Source organism: Leptonychotes weddellii, unplaced genomic scaffold, assembly GCF_054177405.1.
Source record: "Leptonychotes weddellii isolate Sample4059 unplaced genomic scaffold, ASM5417740v2 HiC_scaffold_104, whole genome shotgun sequence".
In the NCBI taxonomy this organism is placed as follows: Eukaryota; Metazoa; Chordata; class Mammalia; order Carnivora; family Phocidae; genus Leptonychotes; species Leptonychotes weddellii.
The window spans coordinates 71,563-94,292 of record NW_027680714.1 but is presented as its reverse complement, the minus strand read 5'-3'; the positions used below and the strand labels follow the sequence as shown (position 1 = coordinate 94,292).

The 22,730-nt window shown below is 54.4% G+C and overlaps 1 protein-coding gene across 3 annotated transcripts; it reads right to left on the bottom strand.

Moving 5' to 3' along the window:
• Positions 1 to 8,885: 8,885 nt before the first annotated feature.
• LOC145715767 (ADAMTS-like protein 4) lies at positions 8,886 to 19,867 on the bottom strand. 3 transcript variants are annotated; one of them, XR_014141555.1, is made up of 18 exons: positions 19,742 to 19,867; positions 17,176 to 17,281; positions 16,936 to 16,993; positions 16,327 to 16,682; positions 15,463 to 16,144; positions 15,112 to 15,214; positions 14,252 to 14,388; positions 13,704 to 13,908; positions 13,281 to 13,453; positions 13,019 to 13,130; positions 12,730 to 12,915; positions 12,405 to 12,534; positions 11,628 to 11,832; positions 11,134 to 11,310; positions 10,646 to 10,852; positions 10,354 to 10,533; positions 9,907 to 10,065; positions 8,886 to 9,758 (listed from the first exon to the last, which is right to left on the bottom strand). XR_014141555.1 is itself a non-coding variant. In XM_031040840.2 (18 exons), exons 2-18 carry the CDS (start codon positions 17,193 to 17,195, stop codon positions 9,622 to 9,624), a joined length of 3,213 nt encoding a protein of 1,070 aa, XP_030896700.1. In that variant the 5' UTR covers positions 17,196 to 17,281; positions 19,742 to 19,842; the 3' UTR covers positions 8,886 to 9,621. The 3 variants fall into 3 exon arrangements, 2 of the variants coding, with proteins under 2 accessions (XP_030896700.1, XP_081665622.1); XM_031040840.2 differs by having other exon boundaries at positions 9,907 to 10,051; positions 19,742 to 19,842; XM_081809496.1 differs by lacking the exon at positions 19,742 to 19,867 and adding an exon at positions 17,484 to 17,612 and having other exon boundaries at positions 9,907 to 10,051.
• Between the last annotated feature and the right edge of the window lie 2,863 nt (positions 19,868 to 22,730).

The window sequence follows — 22,730 nt, the reverse complement described above, 5'->3', positions numbered from 1 at the left end:
AAATCTTTAAAAAAAAAAAAAAGATTTTAAGTAATCTCAACACCCTACATGAGGCTCAAACCTTAAACCCAGAGATCAAGAGTCACATGTTCTACCACTGAGCCAGCCAAATGCCCTGAGAATTCAGTGTTTTTTACTAATGATTCTTGTGAGGTAAAAAAAGAATACATACGGCAGGCTTTTGTTCCCACACTATACCTGGTTTCCCTTTGCAGTTCCTTTTTTTTTACCTGCATAGAATAATAGTTCCTCACTGGTGGGAAATCTGTTAGGGCCAAGAATACTACTACAGATTTTACCCCTTCCAAGTATCCATTTTCATGGCTTGTTTCTGCTGTTAGTTTCTGTATTACTCACTTTGCCTGCTCTCATTTCCTGTTCAAGGATTACCTTAGTTTATTAAGAACGTTTCAACTCTGCAATGAGCCGGGACATTTATTTATTTTAAGATTTTATTTATTGAGAGAGAATGAGAGACAGAGCACATGAGAGGGGGGAGGATCAGAGGGAGAAGCAGACTCCCTGCCCAGCAGGGAGCCCGATGCGGGACTTGATCCAGGGATTCCAGGATCGGGACCTGAGCCGAAGGCAGTTGCTTAACCAACTGAGCCACCCAGGCACCGGAGCCGGGACATTTAATGAGTTCTAGGCAGCCAGATGTTTGTTGAGTCTCTTCATTTATTCATTACATGGCAGTGGACTGCTTGCTCTTTACCAGGCACTGTTGGACACCGGAATTCTAAAGAGAATAATTCTTCCCCTCAAGAAACCCGGTCAAAAAAAGACTAGGGAATTGGGGTGTCTGGCTGGCTCAGTCAGTGGAGCATGCAACTCTTAATCTCAGGGTTGTGAGTTCAAGCCCCACATTGGGCATGGAGACTACTTAAAAAAAAAAGGAACAGTGGAAAGAAACATGACAACTAATTGTAGAATGATCTTTGATTGGATCCTAGATGAAAAAAGCACTAAGGACATGTGTACAATTGAGGAAATTTTAATATGGACAATATGTTAAATGGTACTGTATCAGTGTTAAATTTGAGTGTTTTAATTATAGTGTGATTATATAAGAGAATGTCCTTGTTCTTAGGGGATACATGCTGAAGAGCTGAATGTATCACAGAATCATATAATGAGAAAGCAATTGTGGCAAGATGTCAAAGCTTGCAGTCTAGTAGGAGTGATAACCATGGACAAAAAATAAAAGACATTGCATAAAGTGCTATGATAAAGATATTCTAAGATAAGGAGTAGGACAAAGGGTGACCACTTATGGAAGCAGATATGGTCAAGGCCTCAAAAGAAACATTTTAGGGGCGCCTGGGTGGCTCAGTCGTTATGCGTCTGCCTTCGGCTCAGGTCATGAACCCGGGGTCCTGAGATCGAGCCCCGCGTCGGGCTCCCTGCTCGGCGGGAAGCCTGCTTCTCCCTCTCCCACTCCCCCTGCTTGTGTTCCTTCTCTCACTGTGTCTTTCTCTGTCAAATAAATAAATAAAATCTTAAAAAAAGAAAAAAAGAAAACACATTTTAGGATGAACCTTAATGAGTAGGAAATAAAATGCACAAAAGCACGGAGTTGGGAAAGAACCTCCAGGAGTGTAGGGTGGGGAGATGTAGATAATTTTTTTTCTTCTCATTTCTTCCCTCCCTACCTTCCTTCCCCTTCACCATACATAGCCACTGAAAGTAGTATCTCTTCAATTTCTTCCTTTTGGGGCCTTACATAAAAATAGTGAAAAACACTGGTGGAGGAAAAAAAAATGTCTTTGGTCTTGAAAGTCTGAACTTGGTGTAAATGACACACAGCTGGATGGATGGTGTTTATTTGGGAAGTAAAGAAGACAGACGCCATTGATTGTTTCCTCTATCATGTTAAAGTGGCAGCCCTGAATACACAGTCTCTGGGGTCATAGCTATTGCTGATCTTGGTGTAAGAGCTGGCTTTGGCAGACCTGCTTTGGATCCAGTTGCTTTGAATAAGGTTGTCTTAAGAGCCTCACCTAGAGTAGGTAGCTCCCTCACACATCTCACATAACCAGAGAAAGGAACCAACTTGAATACAGACTGGAGAGTGCTGTGCTCTCTGCAGAACAGACTTTTAGATAAAGGACAGCCCTCAAAAGTTATTAAACTGGAGCCCAAGATACTGAATGGTGGCTCCATGCTCCCTAATCCTATTCCCGTGGGAGACTCAATTACAGCTATTCCCATCCTGGTTAAAAAACCAGTTTGCTCTGACTGCCCAGACTTCCCCAAGGGCTGCATTCTTGCCCATGAGCTCATTGTTTTGGCTTCCCTGTCTGTATAAATCCACTGCCAGAGCCAGAGGACTCAGCCTGGGCCCCCTAACTAGCTGGGGCTGCATTCCATTCAGAATTTCGCCACCCCCACTTGGTTTTCTTCCCGCCCTCATGTGGTCACATGTGTGTGTTTATTCAAGTTAGCCTGGGACAAGGTGTGCTGGGAAAGCCAGCCAAGGAAGCAGACAAGGAAAAGAATGTTTAACTGTTGGGTTTCAACCAGGATTTGATCACTTTTCCACTTTATTTTGATTAAGAAATGCCTTCAGTTCTGTGCCCCTAAAAAAAAAAAAGTTAATTTCTTCTCTAGTAGGAGGAGCTGGTTTCGAAAATTTTGCTACCCATTTCGGTCTCCCCTACTTGGCTGCTCTGACTCTCCAGCGTTCAGAGTTCACAGGGAGGTAGGGGTTTTATCTGGGAAGCCTTACCTTTGTGTGCATTTCATTCCTGAATCTCGATGCCCAGATCTCTATGCATCCCCATCCTCAGCTCACACCTCCACTTCTGAGGTTGCCTGGAGCAGTTCCTACTCCTCTCCTATCCTTGGTGGGACCGTGGGGAGGAGGGCAGCTGGGCTGCTGCAGAGAGCAGCTGCTGGGTTTCACTGCTTTGTTACTGAAATTTCCTGAGAGGATAGCTTGTTTATTTCCTTAGACCCTGAAAGCCCAGATCTAAGGCAAGGTGGGCCCACCCAGGCTGAAGGGTTTTGGGAAGGGCAATTCTCTTTTGTGGTAAATTTTGAATTAATACTGTATGCTTAGGGCAGTATGCTCCTTTCCTCTAACCCTCTCTTCATTTCGAAAAACAAAACTGCAGACTGAGGTTGTGGGAGGTGACATTTCATTTCTCAGAAATCCCTCATCAGGCAAAGTAGAGAAACAGAAAGGGGGAAATAACTTTCGTGTCGAAATGTTTTGTGTGTGAGCGTGTGCATGTTGTGTGTGTGTGCATGTGTGCGTACGTGCGTGTGTGTGCGTGTGTGTTTTGAAATGAGGTGGCTTGTTTTCAGCTTTAAGGAACAACAGTTCTGGAGGAGCTTGGTAATAATGGGGAGGAAGGTTTCTTGCTCCTGCTTCCCTGACCTTTCCCCCACCTCAGAGTTCGGTAGTTGGGGTCAGGTCTGCAACAAAAAAGGTCTCTGTATCTTCCTTTACCGTGACGAGCCATGAAGGATATATCAGTGCTACTGAATGAAAGAAAACTCCAAAGACAGAATAAGGATTTGGTAAGCTATCCCAGATATAGGTTATTTTATTTTATTAAAGGTTTTATTTTTAAGTAATCTCTATACCCAATATGGGGCTCAAACTTATAACCCTAAGATCAAGAGTCACATGCTCTACTGACTGAGCCAGCCAGGCGCCCCAGATATAGCTTATTTTAAAAAGAAATGCAGCTGCATTGCTTTTAGGTACAGGATTTTGAGTGATAAAGTTTGTCTTAGGGACAAAACGGTGACTCTAGTAATACCTAAGTGTAGGTTTCATGACAGTGTACCTTAAACTAAGACCATGGATATTATTTCCTTGGATCTAAAATGCTGAATACATTTTTTTTTTTAAGATTTTATTTATTTGACAGAGACAGCGAGAAGGGAACACAAGCAGGGGGAGTGGGAGAGGGAGAAGCAGGCTTCGCACTGAGCAGGGAGCCGGATGCGGGGCTCGATCCCAGGACCCTGGGACCATGACCTGAGCCGAAGGCAGTCACTTAACCGACTGAGCCACCCAGGCGCCCCAAATGCTGAATACATTTGAAAGTATTTTTAATTCCCTGAAACTTTGGGTTGAAAAAGAAAACTTAGGATTTTCCTAAAATGCTGGCAAGTCATGAAAGGCATTTGAAACCGACAAAAACACTTACAGCCATCCAAGTTCTGGATCACTGTGGCCCAAATTACTGAGTATTTTGATAAAGGGTGCCTTATGGGAGTGAAATTGAGTAACAGAACAAAGGAATTAGGTAGAATTTAAAGAGTGAAAAGACTACCCTAGGTCTCAGGCCTTTGTTTTCTCCCCTGTACCCTATTTTATTATTGTGATGATTTAAAGAGAATATATACAATTGCTTTACCCTAAAGCACTATACAAAACATAAGGAATGTTAGGAAATGTCGCTTAAGGGTTTACTCTATTAGCCATTTCCAAGTCACTGAATTCCCTGGAAGAAGCCACTAGGAAGCAGACATCAGTAGACAGGACCTTAAAAAGGTTCTATAGCTATGTTGGGAAGGCCAGAGGTAACACAAACAGGATTCTCCATGGCCAGGTGGAGCAGGAGTTCAGCCAGATGGAAAAAATCCCAGGGGTCAGTAAACTACCTGCCAAATCTGCCTGAGTGCCTATATGGCCAGCCGGCTAAGTGTGATTTTTGCATGTTTAAATGGTTGGAAAAACACTTTGTGACATGTTAAGCTTACATGAAATTAAAATTTCAGTGTCATAAGTTTGAACACAACCATGGCCTCTTTGTTTACATGTTGTTTCTGGCTGCTTTTGTGCTACAGAGAGTTGATTGGTCACAACAGAGATTCTGTGGCCTGCAAACCCAAAATATTTACTCTCTGGTCCTTCAGAGAAAAGGTTGCTCACTCCTCTACCAGAGCCAAAAAGGAGTCACATTATGTGATGAAAGAGGCAGGTCAACCAGAAAGCAGCAGCAGGGTGGGGAGGGAGAGATGAAAGAAAGGAGAGGTACTCTGGTTCCAAGGGCAGACCCGTTCTGTCCCTCTCATCAATGGCAGGGCCTTTGCCACCATACCTTTTAGCCCAGAGATCCCAGGGACACGGTCTCCTCCTTTTTCGGAGCAACCCTACCATCTTTCCTGGTTTCGTTTCCTCCTCATTCAAAGTTCTGTAGAATTGTGTCTTTTTTTTCTTTAAAGTAAGCTCTACGGGGGCGCCTGGGTGGCTCAGTCGTTGGGCGTCTGCCTTCGGCTCAGGTCATGATCCCGGGGTCCTGGGATCGAGCCCCGCATTGGGCTCCCTGCTCTGCGGGAAGCCTGCTTCTCCCTCTCCCCCTCCCCCTGCTTGTGTTCCCTCTCTGGCAATCTCTCTCTCTGTCAAATAAATGAATGAAATCTTTAAAAAAATAAAGTAAGCTCTATGCCCAATGTGGGGCTTGAACCCACGACCCCAAACATGCTCCACTGACTGAGCCAGCCAGGTGCCCCTGTAGAGCTGTGTCTTAAAGAGATTGAGGTAAGGCACAGAAGAGTACAGCATTGCACATCCTAACCCCAACCAGGGATCTTCCTAAGTTGAGCCCATCCCTCCTCTACTGAGGTCCTTCCCCAGGCCACTCCAACAGTTCTCTGGTGCTGCCCGAGGAAATGCCCTGGTTTGTCCACTTCCTCCTGCACCTCCCCTTCAGCTGATAGGCCGGTTTGCTTCCCTAGGGTCTGACTGCCATGCCTCATGCATACCTTGTTTTGGACTAGTGTTGCACATTCATCCCTCAAATTATACCTTCAGACCTCAGCCCCAAAACACCCTCTAGAGTTTCCCCAGTCTCCTGGGTTAAGAGCCCAAAGTCAGATTCAGAACTTGTGCTGTCTAGTTTGAGATTAACCCAAACTGTTTATTGCTCTTGAAAGACTCAGACTTAGGTACTTTCCTGAAGAAAGATACTTCCTGTGGAAGATGCCCCGTCCCCGCCCTTGAAAGCTAACACCTCTTCATCACCTGCCTGTGACAAATAAGCCCCCTCTGTTCTAACTTTCCCACCCAGCTGCCTCCCAGCACCAGAGATGGTGGATTTGAGGGGTGTTGGTAGGAGAGGGTGGGAACGTGGGAACCTCTACCACATACACCCAAACTGCAATCTCTAGCCTGATTCTCTGTGGTTCAAGGAGAGGGGAGGGCTCCCTGATTCAGTTCACTCTAGTCGGGGAGCAGGTTAAGTTAAAGTGAAGTCTCTAAAAAATAAAAATAAAACGAAGTCTCTATTTGTAAAACTAGGCAGAAGGGGAGAGTGAAAAATGAAAGAGGATCTGGTTGGAGAGAACCTGGAGGGGAGCTTGCATGTTGTTCTCACTCTATCCCTCCCACTCTGTCCCTCCAACCATATTTCTGCTCAGAAGGGCTACTGAGAGAGGGAGCCTCAAGGCCGGGACACATGCCCCGGGCCAGCCAGTGGGCCCTGCGTTCTGCTTCACTCCTAGTTAGCAGGAAGGTTGAAGCTGGCTGAGTGAAGAGTGTGGGTCTCCACAGACCCACCCCTGCAGCTGTGAACACCTGCTTGCAGGGAGGCCCAGGGGGTTGGGGAAGTCTAAGAGATAAATTTAGTCTGAAGGCTGCAGCTTAATTGGGTGGGTAGTTACCCTGGGGAAGCTGGGAGGGGGGAAGGGAGAGGAATTCTGACCCCGCTGAACTGAGACCTCACAAGTTCACCCCCAAGTACACTGATAGAGAACCACAATCCCCTTCCCCCAGCAAACACTCAGAAATGAGGAGCACTCAGCAAGACACTGGCTGGTTTCTGCACGCTTGATCTCTCGTGCATTATCAAGATTGTTCCTATAACTACCCCACCCCCACCTCAATTCTCAGGGGTCCAGTTCCTCTGTGTCCTTCCCTAAATTTCCCCCAGTGCGCCAAACCTTGGGGCCCCTCCACCACATCTCTCTGGCCTTGGCTTGCAGCTTCCTCTCTCCCAAGTCCCTCTAGAGGGTTTCAGAGGTCAAAGGAGAGAGGTGTCTGGCCACACTACTCCCCTCGAAGGGACTAGGAAAAGGGGTTGCTCCGGGTCAAATTCCCCTTCCTGAAAGCTTCCACATTGACCCCGTACTGACTTCAGTGACCAGAGGGAAGAATCCTTAGGGGCTGCACTGCATCCTAGCTTTAAAATGAAAGGGGAAGAGGGGCAACCCCCGAACGAAAGCCCACATATCCTGAGAAGTCAGAGGCTGGTGGCTGTGAGGGAGCTCAGGGGCAACCACAAAGAGCAAGGAGGTGCTGAAGCTGGGGGTGCCCTAAGAGGGGCTGTGGCTGCATTCCCCACCTGTGATTGGTTCTCAGACTCAGGCCAAACTCCAAACCTGCCCAGCAACAGCCCTGAGAGGCCCTAAGAGGGAGGGGAACTTCGGAGAAGTCAGCTGAGCTGGGGCCACCGCCCAGGCTGCCGCTTCCAGGAATCGCTGGGAGGGCCCCAGCTATTCACTGCCACCCCTCCCTTGGTCTTAGGACTCGGCCTGCAGCCCTTGGTTATCTACTGGGCTGGCTCAGGTCCCGCTTCCCTGGTCCCCCACATCTCTGATCCCCTTACAGGTTCACCAGAGAGAGAACATGTCTAATACCTCGTCTTCAGGCTCAGCAGAGACACCGAGACCGGGCTTGCCTTGCCCTTTTCCTCACTCCTTCCCCAGGGCTCGTCAGTTTCATTTTCCTCTCCCTCCACTCCCTTGGCCTCCTTCGTCACCCACTGTCCTCCCAAAACGTTGCCCAAAGTCTTCCTTCTCAGCCACTTCCAACCCAGTAAAACTCTACGTCCCAAGGTAACAGCATGACCCCAGTTTGCTGCTAGAGTAGAAATCCTATATCCTCGGGCAACTCTGGTATCCTTCACAGGGTCTTGGTGTGTTCAAGGAAATAGTAGTCACTAAGTTCAACTGTTACCACAGGCCTTTACTCATGGTCTTACTTGGTCAGACTTGTGGAGGTGCAGAGATGGGGGAGGGATGCTTCCAATGGGGATGAGTCTGATTCTGTTGCACTGCCCCCCTTCCTCTCCTAGACACAGGGACCACAAGAAATCTGCCTAGACACAGGAAACCCCAAGAAATCTGGCTTCCAGAAGCAGAGACCTGGAACTCAGACCTCAGAACTGCAGGGGTCAGGGAAAGGATCTGTATTATGAAAAGGATGCCCGCTCTCATACCACCTCTAGCAAGCTTTTACCTCGAGAGATGACAAGAGCGAAGGGAGGGAGACTACGATGATACATCTCTGAAGAATGCGTCTTTGGCAGGACATCCAGTACTGGGCCTTGGCTCCACCCCCGACCCCGCCCTAAGTCCCCTAGAGCCAGGCCAGGCTCCTCCTCCTCCGGGCGTTTCCGCTGAGGGCAGGGGGGAGGGGCAGAAATCACTTCCTTTCCCCCCCACCTTAGCAAAAGCAATAAACCAAGAGCTTAATAGGGAAATGGGTGACAGCGGAAAGGACGGGGGAGGCAGGCAGGGAGGGCCAAAGAAAGAGAACAGGAGAAAAGACCCCTGCAAAGCGAACCGCTGTTCAACTCCAGCCCCAAACTGAAAGCAGGGCTACTAGATTCTAAGAGACTTTACAGAAAGACAGCCTACGGAGAAACCCACCATAGGCCAGGCAGTTTTTCCTCAGCTCTGGAACCAAGCTCCCAACTCCATACCTAAAGTGGGAGAAGTGGTGACCTCTAGTGGTCGATGACCAACCTACGGTTGGCCAGGATCCTCTCCCGTGATTGGGGCTCACATAATAGCCTTTCTGGGCCCAGACTCTCTCCGCCTGGGCTATAGGTGCTGTTCCCCCTTCCCACCCCTCATTCTGACCTCACACTGCTTGTTTAGGTGGCCCAGGTGGCTGGGTTCCCATCAGGGCAATAAAGAGCCTGTTTTTCATTTGTCATAATCATCTTTAATAAAAAATAAATTAGTTCTGGGATGGGAACCATTTTAGGAGGTGCAGAGTGGGAGCAGGGGCTAGGGTGTCTTGTTCTATTTTTTCTTTTTTCCATCCTCTGCCCAGCATCCCTGCTCTGGGGAGGTAGCCTCTCTTCCTGGGGTAAGGCGGGATTGGCAGTGGCTGACCCCCATCATCCCTAGCTGATGATGAGAGGTAGGGATAGAGAGACTAAGTATGGGGAGAAGCGGTCAGACGATAATGGTGGTTTAGAAGAGGTGAGGCCTCAACATGAGAACTGCAGTTTAGGGCACAAAGTTGGGGTTGATGGGGAGGCCAGTTGCTAGGCAGTCTGGATTACTAAGGAGCTGCAAACTTGCTTTCCTCTCAGCCTAGAAAAGTCTCAGGGCAACAGGCATTGTCCCCTCTCCACTCCTCTTCAGTCTGTTTCACTTCTTTTTGGGGGGAAGTAATATACGTGTAGGAGCACATGCCATATATGCCGGGCCCCGATACACACTGGGGGCCTGTGTGCACACACACCATCACACCACACACAGACCCAACCACACATCTTGATAGTCACCTTGCCACCTTCAACCACCCTAGGGGGCGTCCCTGATGAGACTAGGGCAGGCTGGAGAGCCAGAGAGTACAGAGTGGGCCGATGGGTGGGTGACTGATGGTGGCACGAGGAAACCATGAGGAGAAGGTCTCTTGGGCCCATTTCAGGCAGGCTCTGGGGGAGAACGCTCCAGGACACGGGCGCAAGAGCGGCAACAGGTGGCTGTGTAGTATGGATAGACGCAGAGACGGGCCTGTACCACCAGGGGGCAATGTGGAGAGCTGTCCTTGCATTGATCATCTGGGGACAGAGGGGGCCAGGGGGCGTGTCACCCAGACCCTTCCCTCCGGAGATGCAGTGCCCACTCCCACTGGTCCTCTCTCATCTCCCCCATACTTCAGTTAACTCCACTGTACTAGGGGCTAGGGGGGCGGAAAGGGCTCCTTACCGGGGCGCTGGCTGCAGGGTTGGCTGTTACAGGGTTGTTTCCTGGAGGGCCGCAGGTGAGGAGGGCATCGGACGCTGAGGGTCTGGTTGGCGGTCAGGCACTGGACCTCCCTCGTCTGCGTACCCCCCTGGCAGGAGCGAGAACACTGCGGAGACCCCGCTATCAAATCAGACCCTCGCTATGACCAGGTTCCTCCTGAACCCCAGGCCACCTACTTCTCTCAAAGTAGTGTGTGCATGTGTGTGCTGGGCGGGGGGGGGCCTCTCCTGGAACACTGTGAAATCCCACATGGACAGGGCCCCCCTGTCCTCCACGTCTACAGGAAGTGGGACAATGATGAACCAACTGCAGCTGGCCTTATCCTGGGACACAGTGGGGACACCATGAGAGAAGCCTCCCTTTCCCTGGCAGTCCGTGCTTAGTAGGACAAGGGAGCCAGGCACTCACCGGACTCCAGGGTGTAGAAAACCATCGGTCCTGGCAGTCCTGCCCCTGACAGGGCTGCAGGGCAGGGGGCCTGGGCAGGTGGGAACAGTTGCTGGGAGAAGTCACGTTGAACTCAGTACCCAGTTTGGACACACAGATGATGTCTCTACGCTGCGTGCCAGAGCCACATTCTGAGGAGCACTGATACAGAGGAAGGGTAGGGTGTGCAAGGGGAAGGGAGAACAGGGATCACTCCCGCCAGCCCACAGGGAATCCCACTGATGGACACCCCCCTCCCAGACTCTTGGCTCACCTCGGCCCAGGGCCCCGTGTACCAGCACCATGTCCTCTCACAGGGTCCCAAGCTGCAGGCACGCATGTCCGGGGGACGGCTTCCTGCTGCACAGCTCTGCTCACCGGTCCCTGCTCCTGCTCCCTCCTGGCCCGCCCCGTGGGCCTCCCCACTCCCGAGGCAGACCACAGACCGGCGCTGGATCCCTGTCCCACACTCGGCGGAGCACTGTTGAGAAGGTGATGGATTGAGGAGGAGGGGCTGAGGGTGGCGCATCCTGGATCCCCAGAGTTAGGGAGTGTCCCGGGTACCAGCCAGATAAGAGGAAGCTGTACTGGGGGTCGAGGACCCTGATGTGGGGTTTTTCTCACTTATCCCAGAGTTCCAGCATCAGCAGCACCCAGCACATAATAGGGCTTGCTCGGTAAATGTATACTGAAATGTGTCCAAAAGGTCCTGGGTGTGGGGCACCAGGGACGCACGACTCGGAGAAGGGGTGTGGGGCCCACCTTGGAGCTCCAGTCGCTGTGGAACCAGGCTGTGGTACAGGGCCCCATGTCACAGGCCTCTCTGCTGGAGGGCCGCGGAGGGCCTGCCGCACACTCCCTCTCGCTCACTTCGTCACCGTTGTTCCCCACACAGCGGACTTGCCGGCTCCTCTGGCCCCGCCCGCACCGCACTGAGCACTGAGGGGAGGAGAGCCTCTGAGCGCCCCGACTCCCCGGCTTCCCCCCTTCGAACCAGGCCCTGCCTTTGGTCCCTGACTCGGCGGTTACACGGCTTTATGGGCTGAGGGGCAGGCAGAACAGGTGGCTCTGGGCCCCCAACCCCTGGTTCAGTGTCTTACCAGATTTACAGACCGGGGTTTCACATGAGATCTTGTTATAGTAAAAAAGCTTCTGCTGATTCAAAAGGACTGGAGAGACCACTGCTCTCGCCCACTGGTGCCCGTTCATCTAGGGTCCTTCCCGCCCCAGCAGCCTCCCCGCCGGGTCCCGCTCACCTGGCTCCAAGGGGAGCGAACCTCCCAGTGGCCACAGAGGCGCAGCTGACACGGCTGGGTGGCACTGGGCCGAGGGAGATGCCCACAGCGCTCGGGAGGCACCGAGGAGCCGCCACCCGCGAACTCCTGCCGGCAGAGCAGCGGGCGGTGCTGGGCGCCGGGGCCGCAGGAGCGGCTGCACGACGTCCACTCGCCCGCCTCCCAGCTGTGGGCGCGGCGGCCAGAAGAGGCAGAGACACAGAGGAGGAAAACCGAGATGGGTAGGGCTGCCGTGCGTGGGGCGAGGGACCACAGCCCCGGGGTGGGGGGGCCCGCAGAGGAGAGGGAGCAGCTTCATCACTTGGAGTCTGAGTGCCCTCGTGGGGCTCGGGCTGCCAGGGTTTTCCTCCTGTCTGGGGAGCGTAAGCCTTTCTATTTTTTTTTTTTTTAGGATTTTATTTATCTATTTGAGAGAGAGAGCGTGTGCGCGCACAAGCCGGGGTCGGGGGAGGCAGGCAGAGGGAGAAGCAGACTCCCCCCTGAGCAGGGAGCTCGATGCAGGGTTCGATCCCAGGACCCTGAGATCATGGCCTGAGCTGAAGGCAGACACTTAACCGACTGAGCCACCCAGGCGCCCTGGGAATGCAAGCCTTTCTAATCAAACACTGTCCCTCCGCAGCCAGATCTTACGTGCTGGGTGCAGAGTCCAGGGTGAGATCCTAAGGCAGTGTGGATGTGTCTGCCTGGGACAACTCTTGTGTTCCTAGGACCCTAGCCCTCCCTGTGGGTCATACTCACTATGGGGGGCATGGAGGACCATGGCAGGGCTCCAGGGGGGCTGGGGGCCTGGCACCCATGGCGCAGCTGTGCTCATCCAGTTCCTCCCCTGACTCACGAGAAATGCAGAGGAAAATGGGGCGCCAAACACCTGAAGTGGATGAGAGGGAAGCCAGGAGAGGCAGGATGGCTCAGAGCCCAGTGTCAGTGGGGTCCCAGACACTGGAATTTGACCTGGCACAGAGTGAAGGTATGGACCCACAATCCAGGGTGTGGGATCAAGAGTGCCAAGTCAGGGATTTGGGCTAAGGGTGCCAGGAATACAGGCTGGTGCCTGAAGTCTCACCTTTTCCACAGGATGCTGAGCACTCTGAGTGTCCCACTCGCTTCCAGTATCCAGTTGGAGACCCCAGGGGTGTCCTGGGATGGGGTGGAGCATGCATCTGGGGGATCCGCACCTGACGCTGGAGGGTGCCTGGGGTCCGGGCAGGGCGGGGCATCGAAGCGGGTGGGGGCTCTACTCTCAAAATCTCTGTGCAGGGACAGTTGAGTAGGCAAATCAAATACACCCCACTGCCTTGAAGCTCCGCTTTCAGCCCCTCCCCGCCTCCTAGGTCTGGGGAGCAGAGTCTCACCCGGCTGGAGCTGGGGGAGGTGGGGCTCTGCGGTGGTGCTCTCAAGGTTTGGAGGAAGTGAGGAGATAACATACTGATAAAAAATGCCTGGGTTTTCCTCCTGAAAGATCACCTGGGGAGAGAGAAGATAATGAATTGTCTGGGGGAGGTAAGGGGCCGCATACCACTAGCCTTCTCCTCCATCTTGTGGCCCACAGCTTTGCCCCCAGACAGAAAGGCCCCCCATGTCCAGCAGTCCAGCTTCCCCAGGCCCCAAGCTCACGTAGACATCCACAGGCTGGGTCGTGGGGCCTCTGGCTGACAGACTCTCCCCCTTGCCCTCCTCTCGAGAAGGACGGTTGTACAGGAAGACAGTCCCGCTGGCGGAGTAGGACCCAGGGGGATCCACAGCCCAGTTTCCATTGATGATGGACTGGCCCCCAGGGCCTCGAAGGGCTGGAGATCGGAGGTCAGGACACGAGGTCAGTCACACTGTCCTCTTCCCACCCCTCCCTTAGCCACACAGAGCCCCTGATGCCCCGTACCCTCTCGGCTTCCTCCGCCACCTCCCACCTCCGCAAGGGAGCGAGCCCCTGACTTCTCTCTGCTTGGCCCATTTGCTGTGCTCAACGGGGGTGTGGAAGGCTGAACCAAGAAACCAAGACTGGAACAGGGACCCAAGACTCGGAGAATCTGGAGAGCTCACCGAGATAGTTGGAGCTGGGCCGGAGCTGGGCAATCTGGAGCTGGGAGGCCCCAGCAGGAATCGACAGGATCTTCCGATAGCCCAGAGGGCCGCCCCGGTCCGTGAGGTTGCCAGAGACGAGGCGGCAGGTGGAATCATCCCCTCCACAGACCCCACAGCCATCCGGACGCCTGCCAGAGCCGAGGATCCCATCACAGCCGGGGCTCTGGGGGAGAGTGAGGCAGGGGCTGCCGGAAGCCACACACCGCCGCACCCCTGCCTGGTCCTCTTGGGACCCTCCAGCTCACCCTGCATCTGGATCTTCACACTGTGAGTGAGAAGATGTTCCTATGCCAGCCCACCATCCCCAGCCAGCCTCAGGGAAGCGGGGAGGTGCCTGAGGGGTTTCTTCCGGCAATTCACCTCCCAGCTCTGCTCTCACCTCCAGCTGGGCAGGTGAGAACCTTCCTTTTTGCAATCTCAGCCTGGTGTTTTGTTTCTGTGGTGATGACTAAGGAGACTGCGTGCATGGGTGTGCACACACACACACACACTCCCCCCTCTCTCACCAGACAGCGTCCGGCCACGCAGATGTCTAGGGCTCCAGGCTGACACAGGGTCCCATCCTGGACCTTTTCCGTGTGACGGACATAGAAACGGAAGCCGCGGGGACGACAGTTCAGTTCACAGCGTTGGGAGCCCTGAACTAAGAAAGAGGGTGGGAGAGTGGTTAGTGGGGGTCCCTGGTGGGAGGCTGACAAAAGTCCCATCTTAGCTATGGAACATCCTGAGCTCGCCTACATCTCCATGGATGAAGGAAACAGGACAATTCCATATTCTGAAATGTTGCTTTGAGGGTCACACAAAAGTTGAGTCAGGTCAGTTGAGGTCACTGAGATCAGCAAAGGGGTTGTGAGCCGTGAGAGAGAAGAAATACCCAAAGCCTATGATTATGTGAGCTCATGAAGGGGTTTCTTGGCATCGGGTTGACACAGGCTGAAAATCAAGTGGACAGTAACTTGGGAGCAAGTGGCCTACCGCCAGCCAGCCCCACCCTGCTGTCACCACCGGACAGGGTCTCTCTGACCATGCCCTTCTCGTGTCATGCCCGCCCCACCTCCTGGGACGGGCTTCTTCCCAGAGGCAGCCAGCCAAAGGGCACCTCTGGGCATGCCCTCTCCCAGCCTGATCCCTCTGCTGGGTTATCCATCACCACCTGACTGCTGGGCCCTGTCTGAAACCCACGCCCCTTTCCCGGCTTGTGCGGTCTCTTCACCCCAACCCTGAGAAATAAGAAAGAAAATATTACACAGAGGGGAAATGCAAGGGCCTACAGAAGAGAAATAGAGGGGCTGGTGTCTCCCTCTCCCCATCATCCCCCAGTCTGAAGCCAGTTCAGCTTCCCAGGGGGGTGGGCTAGAAACCTCACCTTCTGTGAAGGGCTCCCACTGGTACAGCTGGCCCATGAACTCCTGGGAGTCAAAGGCTGCACACTGCAGGGCCCGGGGGTCTGGCTGCTCAGGGGGGCAGGGCTGAGGTGGGGGGGATACAGAGGAGTCAAAGCTGGGGAGGAAAATGGGGGTGTGGGTCAGGGCTGGATTTGGGGGTGTGGGAGGGGAGGTCAGGTCTGTGGAAGAGCTCCAAGGCCCCTACCCTGAGGAGGTCAGATGCCAAGGCCCTTCGCCCTCAGGTCCAGATCTGACAAGCTGAGGACCCAGACTTAGGGTCAGGGAAGCAGAATTGCAAGTCTGGGGAGGGGATGGTCCAAGGAAGAACTCACCGCTTGGCTGCAGGCTCTCAGCTGCTCACTCTCCCCAGAACATCTTGGGACAGGGCTACTGGGAGCAAAGAGGCTCCAGAGGGAACTGGAGTGGGGGCCATCACTCAGCAGAGGCAACCAGCCATCTGGGTAGTGGGGGGCAGACTCCATGAGGGACCCAGGAAGATTCCCCCCAGGTCTCCAGTGCTCCTGGCTCTGGTGGCCTCTGCCCCGAGGGACAGAAAGGAAAGGATTAGGGTGCCTCTCGGCCACCCGGAGACTGGCCCAACCCTGGGAATCTGGCGTTCGTGGCTGAGGGGACACGTGGAAGGAGCTACTTTCTCCTGGGGAGGGGATGGACGAGGGGGGCTGTGTGCCAGAGGCCTGGGCTCTGGGGTGGGGCGGTGTGGGGGCAGGCCTGGTTCTAGAAGGCACCTCCGTCTGAGCAGTTTCAGGGCTTGGGGGTCCTGCTGGGGGGGGTGGGGAGTGGGCAGAAAGTTCTGTAGGAGGGAGCTGAGTTTGAGCTGTGTGGTTTGTGGAGGCTGGTTCTGTCCTTGGAGTCAGGGATGGAAGATCTGAGGCCTGGGAGAGCTCAGCTCTGGGCGGCCCCCCGGGGTGCCTGCGATTCCGATGCAGTGGCAAAGCAAAGGGCACTCTTCCATAACCAAACATTCCGGGCTTGATGGAGTCTCGAACCTGGGACCTGAGAAGGTGAAGCAGACATGGGGTCACAGCTCTGGCCGACTCGGACCTACCTCCCCAGCCTGCTTCCTAACACCAAAGATAAGCCTCCCTAAGCCAAGCACCTTTGCTCCCTCTCCTTCATTCCCGAGCCCCGCCCCTCACACGAGGCCCCGCCCTCCCCTCGAAGCCCCACCCCCTCACCTCCGAGCTCCTGGAATCTCCCGGCCCTCTGCTCTCCCTAGTTGGGAAGCAGGACCTCGACGTGGGCCACCTCTTCCCCGAGGCTGTGGCCTGTACAGGGGGAGCGTTTCTCGGGAAGTCTGAGGTCTGGGGCTCTGACCCCGGGGGAGCAGGGCTTCTGGATGTCTTGGGGGCCGGGGTAGGAAGGGCAGGCCCTGGTGGAGTTGAGCTGTTGGGAGCTGACAGGTCCGGCTCCTGCGCTGCACCCCAACTCCACAGGGCTGGGAGCAAGAGGCCCACTGGTCCCAAGGACCCCAGACACCTTCAGGGCCCTGACCCTCCTCGGGGGCTGTCTGAAGAGAGTGTCCAGACAACACCTGTGTGGACAAAAAGATCAGACAAAATTAGAAGGATTTTCGAGGGAACTCTACAGGGTATCTAGTCCAGTACCCGAGGGTCTAACTAAATTTGGCAAGGAGTCAGTGAGTTGGAGGGTGGGAGGAAGGCAAATGTGAAAGGCGCCATGGCTCATCAGAAGCTGCGCGAATGGCCAATCGGGCGCCTGGCCTGGAGAAGTGAGGTGGGCACCAGGGAGGATGACAGGAGCACAACCTCTGGTCCCTTGCTTACCTCCTGATCCAGGCAGAGCTCAGGGAGGGACAGAAGCAGCATCAGACACAACCGGGGCCTGCAACCCAGGCAGACGAAGTGTTATGACACCCTCTCCCCCGCAGCAGGCTCCCCACATCCTGACGCCAGCTTCTCAAAAAGCAGAAGTTTCCCATCACTTGCCCCCGCCCCGCCCAGTAATGGCCTTTCCCTCCCTTCCAGGGACAGAGCCGCCCCTCCGGCTGGCAGCCCCACACTTACCTGCCCGCCCACTTCTCCATCGCTCCTCCCTCGACGCCCCGGGCCGGGGCGAGGGGACCGGAAGTAAACACACTACTCAGGCATCTGGGTGTGGAGGGGGCGCGCTCTGTGGGGACAGAAGCCTGGTGGTTACCTCTCCTGTCTCCAGAAAGCTGGGGGTTGGCGGGGATGGCTCCTCAGAAGGGCATCTCCGAGTGAGGATGGAGGGGTGGGGGAAGGCTGGCCCACCCCTTTATGACCCTAAGGGTGAGAGCGGGAAGGAATGCTGCCCTTTCCCGACCGCTGAGGCTAGAGGGTGGGGGTCTGACCTCAGCCTCCCGACAGGGGCACAGTCCCCTCCCCTCAGCCTGCAGGAACTCCTCAGCTCCTCCCTCCTCCCCGCTGGGGCCTGCTTCCAGGCCGGCTCAGGCCACACAGGCACACGCGTCTTCCTTAAGACGATTTTCATCTGGTTTGCCTCCTTCCCTTCCAGAGGTCCTGGACAGTTGAGGGAGGCATGGCTGAGTACATGCCGATACCCACTCTGAGGAGCTGACCGGAACCCCCTTGGGCTTTCCTTTTCTTACTCGCCTCCCAGGCTTTTCTTCCTTTTTTTAACTAAGCTCCTTCTGGAACACTCGGGCGCATCTCTGCCCTCCTCAAAACACTTTCTAGTGAGAGATAAACTAAATGGGCTGTCTAGAGAAGCAGCTGATTTTCCCATTTTATTTAACCTCCCTCTAGGGGCCAGAGTCCCTGGGCATTGGTTCAATGAGGGCTTATTTCAGGCCCAATGATGATGGGCTGGGGGAACCTGGGAAGGAGAGATGCAGCTACAGCTGACCTTGCTCCCCAACCACAGGCCTGTCATTCTGGGGAGCCAGGAAGTCCATCCTGAAGTCTGGCTTTCATCATCAGGGAAGTGAAGCTGGGAACCCTACCCTGGTCTCAAAGCCCCCTGCTGCTCAGCGTGAGCCCTTCCCACCCCCACTCCCCAACCCGCTCTCAGTTCTGCTTTCCAGGAAAAAAAAAATGTTTCTGTTGGATCTGAAAGGCACCCGGGAGAGGAATCCAAGGAGCTAACGCCGAGGTGGGCCAGCTCAGGGGCAGGAAAATGACAGAGGGAAGGGCAGGAATGTACTTGGGGGTAGCAACACTCTCAGCCCCACTCCCCTCCCTGAGACCCCAAGACTTGGAAGTTTGAGGGAGGGTTTGCAGAGGTTGCGTCAGAATGCACAGGGGCACCTCAGCTGTTCTGGGTTGGGAAGGGGTTGCTGATGGCCGCTCCCTCCCCTGGCTGGGCTGGCCACTGAGGTCAGCAACTCCACCCTGATGGGGGCGTAGGGGCTCCAGAGCAGGGCCAATGGTCCACCCAAACCTTCAGCTCTCTGCCTGACTCTGTTGCTTGAGGTTGAAGAGGAGATATGGCGGTGATGGTCACTGTCTGCCCCTTCTCTACTACTGGGTACCCTCTCCACTCCCTCTAGGCCTCTGCTTCTCTCTGCCCCCACCCCCACCCCCCGCCCTGGGTCTGTATCTTGCTGTCTCTCTCTATGGGTCTACCCAGTACACATAATCCTGTCCTGAGCTGGGTTTGGCTTTGGCAGTTCCCTGGAGAAGTGAGGGGTGGGGGGTTGGGGTGACGTGAACTCCTGGAGCCCTGGCCAGGCCTGGCTCCCTCTCTGGAAAAGTCCTACCCCACCCCCTGCACAGCTGGTCAGGGGACTGACACCCCCTCCACCTCAGAAACAGACACACATTTGTGCTCCTCACCCCTTTTCATGTTCCTCATCTGGTGTGTCTCACTGCCCAGGGTGAGGAAAGGAGAGGTCAGAAGTGGTCACCCCCCTGCCAGGCTGGACACTGGTCTGGACAAACCTGGGCTCCTCCTGACCATACCTCCACACTGGCCGGTGAGGATCAAGGAGGAGAGGCCTGGGCAGGGCTGACCCCTTCACCCCCAGAGGGACCCACTCCTGGGAAATGGGTTGCTGCTGCAGGGGGAGGGGGTGGGACGGCATGTTTCAGGGCTGGCTGGAGAGTCCCTGTCCTGGGGCAGAAATCCTTGGTCCTCACTGTGCCCTCCATTCCTGGGTCCTGGAGGACCATCCAAACAGGTGTCCTTCCTTTCTAGTCATCAGGCTGAGCTGGATCAAGGGCACCCCTCGGCAACCCTCCCAGCGTCCCTGGCCCCAACTCCAGGACTTAAGGGGGTGGCAGGGGCACACATCCTCGAAGGAGCACCCTCCTAGAGGAAGAGGGCAGGAGGCGCCGGCGCGTGCGGGGAGGTCCTGGGTATGTTTTCCAACTTTACTCCGTGACTTAGTAGGAATTTTGGCTGATTCTCCGCCCGGGTGATGCGGCCACAGTTCCACAGGATCAGAGCCCCCTCCCCAGGAATTCGACCCCAGGAACTGGAAGATCTTCCGAGGCTACAGAGCTGGGGCCGGGGTCGCGGCTGGGGCACGACCGCGGGGCGCGGGGAGCAGGGGGGGCGGCGCGGGCGCGCGCGGCGGGGGCTCTAACGGGACCGGGGAGAGAGGGCGGCCGGGGCCGGGGGAGGGGGTGGTCCCGGAGGGGTCTGTACCTGCTCTGCGCGGGCCCCGGCGGCCCGTTAACCCTTCTGTGCCCGGGCGCTCCCTGGAGGCAGCCTGGCTCCGCGGCGGCCACTCCGGCCCCTGAGCCGGGCTCGGGACACGGCCGCCTCTGGCCGCGGCTCCGCCCCCGCGCCCGCCCCCGCCCGCCGGCGCCCCGCCCGCCACGCGCCCGGCCCGCGCCCCTCGGCGGCCCCCCACCCCCTGCTCGCCGGGGCCACCCACCCGGGGCTGCGGGCCTCGACCACCCCTGCGTGCTGGGCGCCGGACGACGGCTCGGGCGAAGCCGCGGCGGTCCCTGCCCGCTTCGGAGGCAGCCGTCGCTCCGGGCACGGTCCCTGGGGCCGGTGCGCTGGGCCCGGCTGGGGCTCGGGACTCCGGGACCCCGGCCTCCCGACCGGCTCGGCGCCGGCGGCGCGAGGGGCGCCAGGGGGCCGGGGTGGGGGCGCCCGCACAAGAGCGCCGTGGGCGAGCCCCGCGCGGGGAGGGGCTGCGCGCGGCGGCGAGCCGAGCCGTCGGACCCCGGGCCCGCGGCCGTCCCTGCGCTCGGCTCCCCGCAGCCCTCATGCGAGCCCGGTCACCCCTGCCTCTCCGGGATTGGGCTGTGAACTGTGCGGTGTGACAGCTCAGGGACCTCTGTGAGCCTCGGTTTCTTTATCCATAAAATTTTACACACGGGGTGTAGCAGAAGGAATGCGCTGATTTATGGGCCAGAGGATCGGGATTTGAATCTCAGCTCCCTGCCGTACCAGGTCTTGGTCTTGGATGAAGGCTTCAACCTTTTCTGTGCTGCAGTTTCCTCATCTGTAAAGTGGGACTAATCTGATACATATAAGGTTGGAGATAGGTCTGTCTATCCGTATCTGGAGGAATGCACCCCAAACTCGGAATGGGTGGCAACACCTGGGGAGGAAAAAAAAGCTTTTTACTCCATATGCCTATATATTGTTTGAATTTTCACTCAGAAGCGTTATCTATGTTATTAGTTATGTTAATAAATAAATAATTTATACAAAATGGCTGACATAGTGTGCATAATAAATGGTCACTACTCTTTAAAATTTTTAATTGCCATTTGCTCATGAACCACAGTCATGCATTGTTGGGTCTACTCAGTATTTTCTTTCTTCTTCTTTTTTTTTTTTTAGATTTAGTTATTTATTTGAGAGAGAGAAAGGCAGACAGCCTGAGTGGGAGAGCCAGAAGGAGAGGGAGAAAGAAACTCAAGCAGAGTCCGTGGTGAGTGCAGAGCTGGACTCCGGGCTCTATCTCAGGACCCTGAGATCCTGACCTGAGCGGAAACCAAGAGTCCAAGGCTTAACTGACTGCACCACCCAGGTGCTCAATATTTTCAAGCTTTTGTTTTTTACACTGAATTGTCAATATTTTAAAACCAGGTATTTCATAGCTTCTCTTGAAAAACAAAAACAAGGGGCGCCTGGGTGGCTCAGTCGTTAAGCGTCTACCTTCGGCTCGGGTCATGATCCCAGGGTCCTGGGATCGAGCCCCGCATCGGGCTCCCTGCTCGGCGGAAAGTCTGCTTCTCCCTCTCCCACTCCCCCACTGCTTGTGTTCCCTCTCTCGCTGTCTCTCACTCTGTCAAATAAATAAATGAAATCTTTAAAAAAAAAAAAAAAATAGAAGCTCTAGCAACATCGTCCTGCATCCCCACAAAATCTCAGGGTCTCAGACACTCCCACCGAACGATTCTCAAGCACCTTTTTGCACTTGGTGCTGAGGACACAGAAGACAGTCTATGGCTTCAAGGAATTGGGTCTAGTTGGAGACAGCTAGCCATGGGGAACTAAGCACTTGGATTCAACAGAAGTAAATGTTATCTGGAAAAATGAGGGAAGTGAAAATATAAAGTGCTCTTAAAATGCAAGAATTATTTCCTTATTTGAAGTTCAGCATGCATATTTTGTTTTCTCAATAAATCCTTACATTCTTTCCAGACAAAGACTATTTAGGCTACTTTGTATCATCTGTGTTTTTTTCATACTTTGTGCTTTGTTTTTGTTTTTGTTTGTATTTGTAGGGTTAAAATAAATATTTGAATTAGAATGTTAGAGAACAGATAAACAAGTCCCAGGTGCCCAGGCCTGCTCTCCTAACTTTTCCACCCAAGCTCAGAGGCCTGTGGGCAAGTAGGTAAGCAGGCTGGGGACACCAGGGACCCCTGTGATTTTTCTGGGGATGCAAGACAATGTTGGTAGAGCGTCTATATTTTGTTTTTGTTTTTCAGAAGTTATACCCTGGTTTGGATATATGGAAAAGTCACTAAAAAAATTTCTTAGGACAGTAAGTACACTCCACAAAACATGACTATTGATCAGATTTGTCTACAAGCCTCGAGTGTGTGCCTCTCCTTAAAACATCTTTAGTGATGGTCCTGTGTTCCTAGAGAGCTTGGGGAGTTAATGGGTTAATGCTGCCCTCCCAGGAGGGCTAGTTTATCTAGGGACTGTTGCCGATACAGCCCCCACCCAGAGGCATATTTATAGTCCTGGGTTTGGAGGGGAAGCCCCTTGCTCAGGCCTCAGAGCACAATGCAGGTGACGAAACGCCCAGCCCACGGGACCAGAAGAAGATATTTTAGGTCTGGGACCTTTCAGTGCCCCGGGAATGATATCCCATCAGCATTCATTTATCTAGGAGGAGGCAAACTGCCGAACAGGAAGGTGCCACGGAGCGCAGCCGAGCCGGAGGGAGCCTGGGAGGAGGGAAAAGGTCTGCCTTTGACATTTGCAACTGCCATGAACTGAAGGTCAGAAATAGTCCTTTCCGTTCAGAAGTGGTGGTGGACTGAAGAGCACGCAAGATTACTACAGCTGTTCCCTGCCGTGACTCGGTGGTCTGAATACACCGTACAAAGGAAAGACTTTCCTATGCCTCAGCAACTTGTGAAGTACCAGATTAAATCTGTGGACACTGCCTCGAGGATAAAAAGAAGTGTTTTTCAAAGGTTATGTGATAATTAGA

What these genes read in the sequence shown, in the direction of transcription:
- LOC145715767 (XM_031040840.2), bottom strand. Translation starts at nt 17,195, where the DNA reads ATGGAGAAGTGGGCGGGCAG. An exon ending in ACACGGGGCCCTGGGCCGAG is followed by an intron (nt 10,534 to 10,645) that starts GTGAGCCAAGAG and finishes CCTCTGTATCAG; the next exon opens with TGCTCCTCAGAATGTGGCTC. An exon ending in TTTCTACACCCTGGAGTCCG is followed by an intron (nt 10,052 to 10,353) that starts GTGAGTGCCTGG and finishes GGGTCTCCGCAG; the next exon opens with TGTTCTCGCTCCTGCCAGGG.